The sequence below is a fragment of the Achroia grisella genome, unplaced genomic scaffold (genome assembly GCF_030625045.1).
Source record: "Achroia grisella isolate CSIRO2021 unplaced genomic scaffold, CSIRO_AGI_Agris_v1 utg402, whole genome shotgun sequence".
Classification (NCBI taxonomy): Eukaryota; Metazoa; Arthropoda; class Insecta; order Lepidoptera; family Pyralidae; genus Achroia; species Achroia grisella.
In genome coordinates this window covers 872,580-887,281 of record NW_026712841.1, presented here as the reverse complement: position 1 = coordinate 887,281, position 14,702 = coordinate 872,580, and the positions used below count along the sequence as shown (strand labels likewise).

The 14,702-nt window shown below is 38.2% G+C and overlaps 1 protein-coding gene across 4 annotated transcripts in view; it reads right to left on the bottom strand.

The window, feature by feature from the left end:
* LOC131844583 (protein sickie) overlaps positions 1-14,702 on the bottom strand; it is a 161,985-nt gene that overhangs the window by 123,094 nt on the left and 24,189 nt on the right. For 2 of the 4 annotated variants that reach the window (XM_059193497.1, XM_059193499.1), the window contains exon 1: positions 10,585-10,721. The exons of 1 other annotated variant lie outside the window; for it this stretch is intronic. In XM_059193497.1, the coding sequence (XP_059049480.1) occupies positions 10,585-10,668 (84 nt within the window). In that variant the 5' untranslated portion in view covers positions 10,669-10,721. Of the gene's footprint in view, positions 1-10,584; positions 10,722-14,702 lie in introns of those variants that run through there. One more of the 4 variants, XM_059193500.1, reaches the window with a different exon arrangement.

Below are 14,702 nucleotides of genomic sequence, written 5' to 3'. Positions count from 1 at the left end.
AAAGGTTCGAACCCCTAGCGGTGCACTCAGAGTAAAGTCGTATCCGTCAGGCGGGAGGGAGCCTTCAGCCACTCCACGAATCCTTCCGCGTTGTTTGGAGAGCCCTGTACACTCGACAGACAGACCTCCTGTCGTCCGCTGAAGCTGTAAAGGCCAGCTGCGGCCAACAGCATTAGAGTAGTCCGAAAAAAACACAACAGATTGCTACTAATCGGGACTAGTTAGAATTGCTAGCAATTGACCATGTTAGGTCCACCACCTGTAAGCCGTCGAGTATAAATCCTAGTAAATTAACCACGATCTGCCTCATGTCATATTTATTAGTTATCAGCGGAAGATGTTAAAACATCTTCTGAAAGTGCCCTGTCACAGCCTATATTTACTATTAGCATATAGGCCGGTGCAATATTCCATATTCGTTTATGACAGAAAATCACATAGCGCCATCTAATCCGAAACTAAGCATAAATTGTATTATGGATACAAAAAATCTACGACAAACTATTTCTATTTATATATATTTATTACTAGTTTTTATAGAACGTATAACATAATTATTTAATATTGATATAAATATTACATAATTATGTTATATATCTAATCTTTCAAATAGAATAAGTATATTTCTGTAATATTTGAAAGTACTGCACCCAAGACAACACTAATAGGCAGGGTTATTGACCGGATAATTTCGTCAAAGACGTAAGTAGCAAAAAAACTAAATGATTAGGCCGACATATGTCACTGTTCGCCGAATAAATTGTATAAACACACTCCATGACAAGTGGACCTGATTAGGTACAAAATCGCAAAAACCTAATAGTACTTTGTAGATTAATTACGTTAGGTTTTTGACAATTGCCACAAAATATTATTACAAAATTAAAATATTTGTTATAAAGTTAATAGTATATTTTGACAGGTTGACTGTAAAAAAGCAGAAAGTTTTATGTTTGATCGCTATTTATGCTACATACATATTAATGTTTATCGATATTTTCATCAATTGTGAACCGATTTTAAAAGTCTTATTTCTCTATACAATAGAGATCCACAGATTATATATGTTCTTTAATAATTATTCTTCTTATTTTCTATGGAAAAGAATTCCATTTAATCATTAAAATATCATAATTTGTGTCCAGGTCAAATCATCCATAAGATTTTATGAGTTGATTGTACGCTTGCAGAAACTATGACGTAACAAAAAAATATAAGTAAACAAAATATTGCTTTAGTTAAAACTACCGACTCAAATATGGATCTACAAGGTGACTAAGGATACAAAATCGCCAATAAAAATTTAACAACTCCCGGCAAAGTATTCCATTGATTTTATGCAACCGTGGGAGAATTACGAGATAGTGACTCATATTTAATTTACCATAAGACATGAAAAGATAATGTGCTACATAGACATTTTTTGTTAAAAAAATTAAGCGCGTTTGTTCGCAATCACGCCTATGTAATTTTGTGAATACAAAATCTGATTTTTTTTACTCAGGGATTTGGGCTATTATACAAGGTGTTTTAAAGCTGTGGCACTGCGACCTGCCGCGCTACATTCTACTCGCTACCTAGGGCCGTCGGGGACATGACTTGAAGGATATTCTCAAGAGCTATGCTTTTTATCTCCTCAGGATAGAATGCGTACCTTCCAAAGGTGATATTATTATTATTTCTGATATGAATGTATAAAGTATAAATAAATAATATAAAGTATATTATTTATTCGGAATAACAGGTTCACATCAATTTTTATTTTTATTGCTCTTTATAAGTGAAAAATATTATATAACATAATATTATCAATAATTCTGTTTATTGCAGACTAAAAAAGTAAGACTAAACTAGAAGTAGAACTAGACTAACTCTGCAAGATTGCGCTTAATATATGGAGAGATTTTCGATAAAAAAAACTTTCAGATACCTGTAGTAGTAGTAGCAGTAGACAGATAACCTGTTATCTGACTACTTTTATAGACTGTGTATAGTCATACGATAGCACAGAATAAAAAATTACCTGCCACCTTCTCCACGTAAATATATTCATGTAATTTTCAACGATTTGTTAGGTCGTGAAATGGTAACAAAATAAACATGGCAATTATATAATATTATTTTTAAATGTTGTAAGCATAAACGTAAATATTCTAATTGGGACATACTTACCTACAAAGATTGGCGTTAATTAGACGTTGTAAATTTGACAGAATAAAATACCCTTAAAAGGATTAAGTCATAGGGGACTTAATTTGTGGAAGAATGAGGGCAAGTGGTGGATGGCGACAGTCGGCCGCCGGTTCAGAGGCGCTCAGACGTGTGAAGGACTAGATCATTACATTGTCTATGTATGCTGTATGTCTAGTATTCTAGTAGTACTGAATAATGGATTTATAATGCTGTCATGTGCATGATAAATGGATACCTATATACCTACTTAGAATAATGTCTTTTATCTGAACTATGAGAATAAAAATCTATATTTAGTGTTATTAATCTGTCTGTTTGTTTTTTACGTATTCGCGATCATACGGCTGGATGAATCATAATGGATGGGTACGTTGTTCATTCGGATTATTTGTCTAGTGGTGAATAGGCAATAAACTGACAGACAGACAAACTTTTCCATTTATTATAATAATATTAGATTTAATTATTGATTACCAATTCTTATCTAATATGGATTTAATTTCTCAAATGTTTATAGTCGTTTTTCTTCTACGAAACGAATAATAAAGATCAAAATAAACAATATATGTGTATGATTCTTTATTTTACTATTTCTTAGTATCTATTGATAAAAACCTACATTGTTACAAACAATGAACGACTCTCTTTGGGCCATCCCGTTACTACCGCTTGACCTTAATTTTTCGAAGATATTAATAATATCGATTTAACAGTATGTTTAGCATAGAGGCGGATAACCGTTGTATACATATATATTTTATTCAAATGTTTTTAGTATAATTGATTTAAAAAATGAAGAGATATATGAAAAAAAAAAATAGAAATAATGGGAAAATAAATTTGAAGCTGCTAGTTTTTATCAAAACCATAAAGTCGTATCAATATTAACTTAGTGATTAGTAGGTATAATAATAGATTTATTCCGCTGTTATACTAGATGGTAGTCAGTTAGTCATATATTAGTCGATGTAGATTAGGTAGTGGTGAAAGTAACACTTGAAATTTCATATTTTGCTGAGTTTCATATTAATATACATAAATAAGTATGGTACTATTTATGAAAATAAGTAGTCCTTAACAAGTATAAAAGAGGAATAGGAAAGATAACGTTTAACATAGAAACAATAACATGTTATACTTACAGTAGAATATGAACTTTATTTATCTTGTTTAAAACACCTTCATTTATCTAAACGAAATCTAATTACATATAATTTTTTGCTTTACGGGGTGGATGGATATTTGTCTTACCTCTCATTTCCTTATCGCTTTTTTTTACTCAACCGTTACCTGTCTCCTGTACCCTTACAAAACCCAAAGGTTGAATCAGATATAGATTACAGGCAAGACTTGTACTACGAAAGGGTGGATGTTAGTCATAAATCAATATGCGGCGATCGTATCTACTAATCGAACATGTTAATAGAATAATCGTGACGTCAGTAGTACTGGATGTGTCCGAGATAAATATAATACTTCATCTCAATTCGTCGTTTTATCTGCCTCCTATCACACGGCAGTTTATTCTAATCGGCTCCAAATAGCTTTCGATTGTAATAAATCTTTCGGATGGACATTTTTATCGCTCTATAACTGAGTATAAAGAGAATACGTATATATACACTATTGAATATACACTATTGAATATACACTATTGAAATGAGAACGACATATAAGGTAACTGTAATTTTTTTGTGTGGAGCTAGTTTACCTTCAGATAGTACTGTATTATTTATTTTTAGGTTGTGGAAAAATTGAAAATCTATTATTCTGACTTGCTTCTTGCTTTGGAGAAAAATAAAGTCAGAAAATTTTATTTTTACAGGTTTTTTGGGTATTTAATTTACGGATCTGTACTGTACCTTATAAATAGTGATAACTATGATACCTACCTGAACTGAGTACCTACTAATATAAATGTTATTATATTAGAATGTACGAGCCTCAAAACAATTAGATATATTTTTATTTAATTCCCCGCAAACTAAGATCCCGCTTTGGAAAAGTTTTCACATAGCATAAAGACAAAAATGTCTAAATATGTATTTTTTATGTTTCTGACGAGACTTGAGATATGTTTTTTTTTGTGTTAGTTTGTTTGTAATAGTTTAGCCCAAATAATATTACTGTCAGAAAAATTAAAAACACGCAAGCTCGGTAGCTAGTGTGTAAAAACATATTACAATGTTTAATACAATAAACGAGTTCAATTTATATTAACATTACGAATGTGTATCACATTTCGTAATCAAATTCCCATTAACGCTTTCTGTAAATCAGCACCATAACTATAAATAATATACAAGTGTACCAACATACAGTAAAGTTAGCAACCAAATTATTAATTAAGTCAGCAATGAATATTTCAGATTCAGCGTGATATTAATTCGTTACAGCGAAGCATATTTACACTGAACAAATATAGTCGAGGTCGTCCGCTGGTCCTTACGGACCGCCGGGTGCGGGCCTCGAGCATAAGCTCTTTGCCCGGGCGTACTGCTGGGGTGTGCCACCCCAGCGTCATTCGTTTACCGGCCGGCCTGCCGGCCGGCCGGAAGCCGGCTGCTTCCCAGCAACCGGCTGAGGGAGTCGTGTGGGAGGACTTTTTAAGTCGCTCGCCGAGCCGGCTTAACGCCGCCACGTCACGTAAATGACGTGATCACTCGGTGGAGAGTAAGTCGCGCGGGAGCGCGCGAGTGGCGTCCGGTGGGCGCGCGTGGAGAGGGGCGAGGTCGCGCAGGTGCGCTTCGCGCCCGCTGTCCGCGCGCGAGAACATCGCGCGCGTCAACCGGACGACGAACTGCTCCACCGATGGGACCTTGAGGTCTCGGGCGATCACGTCATTACGGACGTACCGTCCGGCATTTGTGCACAGACGGAGGGCGGCGTTCTGTTGGACCTGCAGTCTCCGCCGCTGTGAGGCCGAGCACAGTGCGTACCATGCGGGGGCGGCATATGTGAGCCGCGAACGAATGTAGGTCTTATAAATGCCTACCTTCGTCCGCAGCTGCAGCCTGGATTGCAAGACCGGTCGCAGCATAGCGCGCAGCCTTGGCTTGGGTAACGGCCCGGTCTACCTGCGGCGTCATACGCAGCGACCGGTCGATTTCCACCCCTAGGTAACGCACTGTGCGTTCCCACTGGATGGGCTGGCCTCTCAAAACGAGGGGCGGCGGATATTTGCCCCCGGGGCGGGTAAGCAGCGCCACCGTTTTACCCACGTTAACGGTGGTACGCCACTTATCCAGCCACTCGGGGAGCAGGTCCAACAGCCGCTGCATTTTGCGAGCGGCTGCGTAGGCTCGGCGAGACGACGTGAGGAAGGCACTGTCGTCGGCAAATAGAGCGAGGACGACATCCCTCTCTCCCTCTCGGAGCTCATCCCTCAAGGTGGGGATGTCGTCTGTGTACGTCGCGTAGAGCGCTGGCGAGATGCAGCTGCCCTGCGGGACTCCGGCGGCGATTGGGCGTGTGGTAGAGTCACAGTTCTCGACCGAAACGTAAAAGCTCCGGCCCGAGAGGAAAGCGTCCACTACTCGCACGTATGCTGACGGCGTGTTGGTGTCGAGCAATTTCGACACCAAACCGTCGTGCCACACACGGTCGAACGCCTTCTCTATATCGAGAAATACGCCGACCGTGTAGTGGCCGCGGTTGTGCTCGACAGCCATGTGGTGGAGCACGCGCGTCAGCTGCAAAGTCGTCGAGTGTCCGCCTCTGAAACCGAACTGTTCGTCGCGAGGCGACAGGGTCGGTTTCAAGCGGCGGAGCAGAAGGCGCTCGAACGACTTTGCTACGTGCGAGAGCAGAGTGATGGGCCGGTAGCTTGCCGGCAGACGTTTGTCCTTGCCGGCTTTCGGGAGGACTATGACTCTACCCAACTTCCAGCTGTTGGGGAAGTGGCCGGTCCGGAGTATGCCGTTGTAGAGCCTCACTAGACATACTAGGGCTCTACGGGGCAGCTGTGCGAGCGCTGCGGTGCTGATCCCGTCCGCTCGGGGGGCTTTGCGCTTCGGCAGGCGGCTGACGAGCCGCCTTACCTCGCCGGGCGAAACGAAGCTCACCTCGTTTACGTCCGGCGACGGAGCGGTACGGAACTCGCATACGCGACGTACGACTCGCTCGTGGTGCTCGACGACAGTGCGTGGTGCGTCGGCGGCGACGGGATTGGCCGTAAATTGCCCCTCCAGGTGCTGTGCCAGGATTTCTGCCCGGTCCTGAGCTGCGTAACAACGTCTGCCCGTCTCGTCCAGCAACGGGCAGACGGGGGGTCGTGCGTTGGTGAGCTGTCGGTTGAGTGCGTGCAGGGTGGTGGCGTGTTCGTCCGCCCGGGAGATGACGGCCTCCCAGGAGGAGCCACGCCAGTCCCGCATCCCTTCCGACAGCTCCGCAGCCAGGCAGTTGAGCTCACGCTTGACCCGCGGGCAGCGGGTGCGAGCCCATAGGCGGCGGAGATCTCTCTTTCGCGCCAGTTTTTCGCGCAGATGGTATGGCAGCTCCTCTCGACGGCGAGAAGCCACGTTTACGGTGGTAGTGGCCGCCTCAGTGGCGGAGCGAATTCGCTCCGTCATGAAGACGGAGGCGGCCTCTATGCCCTCGGGCGTTGATAGGTCGCCGTCGAGGTGCAAGTGCTCCAGTTCTGCGCGAAAAACGCGCCAATCCATCCGCCGCCTCGACGGTCTCGTCGATGTGGTGGTGGTGGAGAGGTCAAGCGTGGCTAGGACAGGGAGGTGCTGCGTATCGAGGTCGTACAGCACCTCCAATGTCACCGGGCAGGGCACAGCCTGTACCAGGGCTATATCCAGAACGTCTGGGTTGTGTCTCGGGTTCGTGGGTACGTGGGTGGGGTGTGCAGGGCCCAACACCTCGTACCCGTGGATTTGGGAATCCTGGAGGAGCCTTCGACCTACCCGCGAAACAAGACGGGAACCCCAAGCCGTGTGTTTCGCGTTGAGGTCGCCCATTAGCAGGGTAGGGCTCCTCCCATCCAGTACGTTCCGGATATCGGAGGGGCAAAATTCAGGCACCGGGGGGCGATACGCTGCCAGGACCTTCAGTTCCGCGCCGTCGACATTGATGCGCACGCCTATGGTGCGCATGACGCGGAACTCGGGGCGCTCTAATTCCACGTGTACTACGTCGCGGCGGACTAGTACCGCTGTGCCGCGGTACCCCTTGCCCGCCGGTGACCTTTCGTCGCGTCTGTACACGTGGTAATTAGGCACCCTCAACGTCTCCTTTTCTGTCAGCTTCGTTTCACCCAGGAGTATAATGTGTACGTCCTGGGTGTGAGCTAGGAGACGGAGGTCCTGGATCTTGTCTCTCACTCCCCCGGGGTTCCAATACACGATGCGTAGCTCCCTACTGGCCATTCGTGTATTGGTTTATTTTGGCCAATCCTTTTGTCGCCGCCGACTTTATGTCCACGCCGGCTGCGAGCGCGAGCAGCAGCTCCGTCAACAGGCTAATAAGCATATCTAATGCACTGTTGACGGGCGCTTGTGTGTTGGGCGCGGGCGCAGGCACTCTACGTGCCGGTCGCGTCACAGAGGGTGCGGGGGCGCATTTCGCGCGTCCACCGCTCGCGAATCGGCGGCTACTGTCGGCACTGTTTGTGCCGGTAGCGCCGCCTGACGGCGGCGCGGTGCAGCTCGCGGGCCCCTTGTTTGTACCGTGGGTGCGGGTGGGGCGGGAGGCGCTTTGTCCGCCTCTGGGATGCGGTGGGAAGGGACCGGCGTCGATGCCAAGACAGGCTCATCCCCGGTCCTCTTCTTACCACGCCTACGGCGGCGACGCTTCTTGGTGCCGGCTCCGACGCCGCGTTGCGTCGAACAAATATAATTTTCGCTTACAATGCACCTATACATAAGGTTATACCGATGAGAGACCGACTAAACAAACAAACCAACATTAGTCTGTGCACTGTTTTTGCATGGGAATATTGTGTTAGGACCTTTTAGATAAAGATACCTACTGTAACTTTAAAAATTTCCTATTGTAAGTACTGTCTATTTATAATAAAATACCATAATTTGATTTATAATATTAATGTTCTTTAGATGCCTACAATGGTATACTATACAATAATATTGCAGACGAAAAAAGAGATTATATTTTTAAATATGTATTTAAACTTTTTATTCTCTTCAAATAATTTATGGGCATTGTATCATCTGTGATTTTATTACTATTTGACCGTAGATTGGGATTTATTACTTTTTAATTGTAATGTGTTAAATATAATAAAAAAGGTAACACCATTTTTATCGTTTTGGCTTGAGCTAGTAACTCCAGATCGACAGAAGTAGGCCTATTAAAAAAGAAATTAATCAAAAGTCTACTATATGACTATTACAATTTCGTATGTAAATTTAATATTTACAAATTGAGTTGTTTCTTGAGCAATTGTACGTACCATATAAATTAATAGCGTTAGATACAATGGGAGACAATGAAGTCATTTGCCTTACTTCGACCTCGACTGAATTTGCGAGATTCGTTTGGAGTGTAATTTGAGTATTACGGCTATTAAATGGATCAATCAAGATTTTGAAGACAGCAAATCATATCGTCCTCTCTGCCACAAGGAGATTTTTTCATACATATGTAGTACATTATTACAAAACAAAGCATTAATTAAAAACAACGAATAATTTCGGACACGAAAGAGTAGACGAAATACAGGTCAAGGAGTCTATAGGACTTTTTACAACATCATTATATACTGACCTATATTAGCATCACTTCTATCACTGCACGGTACACATTTAGTACTTTAACGAGCTTCATTACACCAAATAGCGGTTCCGAGGTTACCACCAAAATTAGTACTAAAGTTACATATGTATTTTATACGTATCAACGACCTGCCCCGACTTTACTCGAGTTGAACAATATAATTATAACCTATACTTGTTGAAATAATGTATGTTTAAAAACAGTTGAAGTAGTTTTTAAATAATTTTGGAGATTAGCCTCCATGTACAACTGCAGTCATAAAACACGCACTCTCCATTTGTAAAATTTATGTAGGTCCACATTTTAAAATTGAATTTATAGAATGAAATTTAATGAAATAAAATGAATTTGCAAGGGAGACCTCAGTAGTGTAACTGCTGATATGACTGCAAAGAATGATAATTCTATTTATTTTATTCGAATTAGACATTCACAAATTTGTTTTAATCAAAAATAGTTTGCATCTTCATAGATATAATATATACATATACATATATATACATATATAAATAATAATTAATAGTAGCCGATATAGTAAATTCAGTTATTGATTTGCATAATGTTTTACACAGTAAAATTACGATTGGTAGTAAATCTATTTATTTCATCATATATTTACTACATACATTCCCTTATAGAATTTTAATTCATACTTTAGATTGTAATATTCTAGTAATTTACAACAGCACAATGCAGTCACACAGGGAAACTGTTCAATATTAGGTGAGAATCTAAAAGCGTTAAGTACGGAAACAAAACGAGGTCGCGTAGCTTTTAATATCTTTGGGCGGGAAACGCTAGGCGACGGTTGTTAGGGAAGTTTTCAGTTTGTAAAGTGTACATGTAAAATACAAAAGTTACGTAGTAGTAGTAGTAGTAAGTAGGTTAGTTAAGATATTACCTTAATTTACATAAACTGTTACAAATACATCACACTTTGAAACTGTCATGGAATAAACAGAATATTAAAAATAAAAGGGTGAAAAAAATCATTTTTTATGTATACATTTTTATATGTGTATTAAAGTGATGTAAAACCAGTATACAAGTTAATTATTTGCTAATTGGGACAAACTCAAAAGGTTTTTACTAACAACCAGCATACAGATAATACAAGGCCAATCTTCAATTACAAAATACTGTAATTAAATGATGTAACGTATAAGAATAAGTTATAAAACCTATATATGATCTAATTAATTAATTGATAACTTGATTGAGTGAGAGTGAGAAGCCACAGCACATAATTTCCCTAAGCAAGCAAAGCGAAGTAAAAATAACATATTAACTAAATAAATAAAACATGGAACTTCAGTCCTTAGACAATAAGGTCGTAACTTAAAAAAAATTCAATTACAGTAGGTAATAAAAAAGTAGAAAACAATTAATTCAAACATAAATGGTAATTTTGTGACACTTTTATCTAAACAAATATTATAAAAACAATGAGTTGATTGTGATATGAGTTGATGAGTTCAGATTGAGATAATAAGTTTATAGTGAGTGCATACGTTAACCGATTATAATATTACATGCAAGTACATATGTTACCACACATTATATTAAAAATCGTGTTAATAAAAAAAAATCCTATAGTTCCAACCGTCCAAAACCGGGGCGGCACTAGTATGATAATATGAAGGCAAACATTACCTGGACAATAGATCGAGTCTGGCGTGTGACGTCATCAGTGGATCCTTGGATAGAACGTGGAGCTCGTATACAAGTCGGTATCATATTGTTATAAATTCACAGAGTTACACAAACTCGATGATTCCATTTTGAATTGTTCATTTACGTACTCATATGAATACAGAACACTTTATATTACTATACACCATCTGCAGATATCAAAATTTCAAAGCATCAAGAAGTCGTCTGGGCAACGTAACATGAAGTCAAATTTTAGTTAAATAATGTTATGAATTTTGTGCCAACTAAACTAATATTAGTTCTATATTTCACTAACCGTCATCCCATATTTTACTTCCACTATTAGAAGTGTCAATGACAAAAGGACAGAGACCAAATTACCCCGACCTGTCAAGCCCTTAACACTTTTATGTGAATAGAGGAAATAAAGATTTGCCGATAATGCGTCACGGTTCATGAATGAATGGATACGTCTCGTAGTGCGATAAACTTCTGGGAATATTTACTGTAGCGCGCGGCGCCACCACCTACGCCCGCGTCACTAGACTTGTGAGTTCGCGATCGAACTAGTTCAGAACAAGGCTCCCAAATGACGAACTCCGTGAACTAGTTCGTAAAACTTTCGATCTTTAGTCGTTATTTCATTTGATAGAACTCAGAAAAATATATCAATAATAAAAAATAACACATATTTCCGGGAAAATATCTTTATAGGCTTAGAAGTTGATCAACATATTGCTGACCCGAGTTGGGGGCGAACGAACTAGTTTGCAAAAGAGCTGCGAACTAAATTGAATGATCCCAGTCGCGAACTATTATATGCGAAACTACATGTCACAACCGCCTCTTGACGAGAAACTAGCAGGTCACATATAACGAACGAGATACAGGAATAGATCTGTAGAGTAGTTACGTTCAAATTGGAGAGCACCATCATTTGATAATTACAACAGGTGGACTATGAGATCTATTGTTATAAGTTACATCGTCAGTTAGTTTAGGCAATAATATAAAATGTCAAAATACATAAAAAATATTTTATTTATATAGAGTACAATATATATCTATGCCTATCCCGTGAGACCTCAACCTTTTAGATACTTCAGAACAGTTATTAAAAGTAACTAGCTATACTATAGTATACATATAGTCCTCTCATATAGATATAGTATACATAGATATATCTATATATAAGATATACTCGTATGAGAGGACTATAAAAAATGGAACTAAAAATATAAACTTTTTTTTCAACGGATTTCAAAAACAGAGGTCTCTTGTATTATGCGATATTGCTGCCAATAGCAGATCGATTTTGAATCATTCTGCTGTCGATAGTGTTCCTGCCCTGTTGATTCCTCACAAATTTTTACAGTAAGTTTTTGTGTAACAATATTTAATTGTTTTTTTTTTTGCACGTTAAGGCATGGGTATTTATTGATGTATGATCATATTTTAATACATGTTTCATATCCGGTGTTCTGCCAACTTTCGGTGAAAATATTTAAACACTTGACTTCGAGCCCTTACGTGCATAAAGACAAAACTAATAGGTTTATATATAGGTAATTACCAGACCCTCCCACTGAATGGAACCTATTCATTGTTTCATACAAATGCATACAATGTATTATTTAATTTCAATGTAATGGTTACTAGAGGCGCCTACACACTCGATGTTCATATGGAGATCTATTTGGTAGTGACACTTAGCTATACTTAGAAATTATAATTTATGTACACACGTTATAAAAAAAGAGTTTATTTATACTAATAAGTCTAACTTTTTTCAAGATGTTTAAAAATAATAATAATGACCCTGAACAAACCACACAAGGCCATCTAGTCCCAGTCCCTAAGTTAAGCATAACTTCTATTATGGGTACTAGATAACTGATATAAACAACTAAACAATTTTTTTTAATAATTCCTAAATCATATATTATACACAGAAATCAAATAGACCAATATAAACAATGATACTCATGAATTCAATTGTTTGCACAATGTGAGGAATAGAACTCACGAACATCGGAAAGTAAGGCGGTGTGCTAAACCATTAGACTATCGAGGCCGTCAAATTTTATCTTAACGAGTTAAGAATAATAATAATAATTTTTTAAATTATGTTTCAAATAAAAGTCTTCATATACAAATCATTTCGTTCACTGCTATTTTTATTAACCATGTAAATAAATAGGTCAATGACCCAAAAATATAAAAAGTATTGACTATTGTATTTCTTATTAAAGTTCTTAATTTAAATATTGCTATTCACGAATTCAATAGCAACAGCCTATTAAAACAAACAACCACAAAGTAGGTATCCTACCTACATATTTTCTAAGAAATCTCACTATTAAAACCACAATCAAAATAACTGTCTGTTTTGCAAATAATTGCGGTAGAACACGTTAATACATTTAATTTAGGTAGAAATATATATTAAATTCAATAACATTAATATAGTCTTAGTTAGAAGAAGGAATTAATTATTATGTTACGCAATGTCTAAATTTTCAATTAGTCTGTTTGAATACCATTCGATAAGGCAAGCGCCACCTACGTGTATACCTACGCAAAATAATATTGGTTTCAGAGAGAATAATAAATATATAGCTAGATATAACAATAGTGGATACCACAGATTCAGATAATTCTGGAATAGAGAAGTCATATATGTAATATTTAATTATTACTAGCTCTTTTGGTATGCACATACAATTATAAACATCATCTATGTATTCATGATAATCAAATACCAAAAAGCATTTATTTAGCAACTATATACACCGTCTATCATTGTATAAAAAAATTAATCAGGAAAATAATTTACACACATTTTATATACGTGTAGTACATAGTTAACTCGGCTTGATTATATAGTACAGACGTACTGTAGGTATGGTATGATAACTGACTAGTAGATGCAGTCTTTCACCACAGTGTAATTAAGACGTAATGAGAGCAATAGAAGTAGAGGAAAAGAGGACACATCACGTTTCCGACGCCTCTTTGATGTTCGATGTTTGAAATTTCATAAAGTAATAAAACTGTCGCCGTTTTTAGAATGCTATCTTACACGATTACTAAATACATCCGAACTTCCCTTTAAATTTGTATTCATAATCAACCTCATTTAGAATATTTAATATATGCAACGTAAAAAAAAAATATTGAATTGTTCTATTAGAACATAAATGAAAGAATGTTGTTGTTATCTTAGAGTTATGGGCATCCTTCAATTTGAACTAAAAACAGTTTTAAACTTGTATGTACTTACATTATAGTGAGGTATGAAACCTCACTATAATGTAAGTACATACAAGTTCAAATACTTTTGACTTTACACAACTAAAGGCCTTCAGATAAGTTCTTAAGTAATTCGAAATGCTACTTGGCATTTCATTTTATTTGCTGAAGAATAATGAAACTTAGTATTTTTATTTTCGAAACTATTTTCCACGATTTCATCTGCTTTATGCAGATAGCTTGTGTTCGTCACCGTGTTAAATGTCTATTAAAGTCTATATTCATGACAAATTTTATTAAGTTTCAGTTAGCTGTTGAATTGTAAAAATAGACACACTTTAAAATATATAAATTAGTACGGGTTATAAATATAAAACTGTTAAATATAACCGGTTTCTCTTCTCTTACTCCCTTATTTACAAATGTTTTTTATTTATGACAAGAATTGACATCAGACACCTACTTAGACATTTTATTTCTCTTCTGTTTAAATATCGTTAAGATCTTATGTCTTTGTGGAATACAATACTCAGATCTTTTTGTATGATCGTATTTTCAGTTGGAATACGTCCAAATCCATTTCGATCTTTTGTTAGCTTCTTTCTGCGGGCGAGGTTTATACGCTAGTCACATAACATTGTGCAACGTTGTGTAAACGATTTAGACAATTTGTTCTGTTATTTTCTTCCGGTGGTGTATTAGATAGGTATTTTCTTCATTGACAATTTTTACTTAAAATACTAAACAACTCTTTTCAAAACAATAATATATAATACATAAACTAGTTTAGAATTGACGTAAACAGAGCGGAATATCCGAGCAAAAATACAGTCCTATTGACTCAATCTACCTTTTAGAAAATAAAA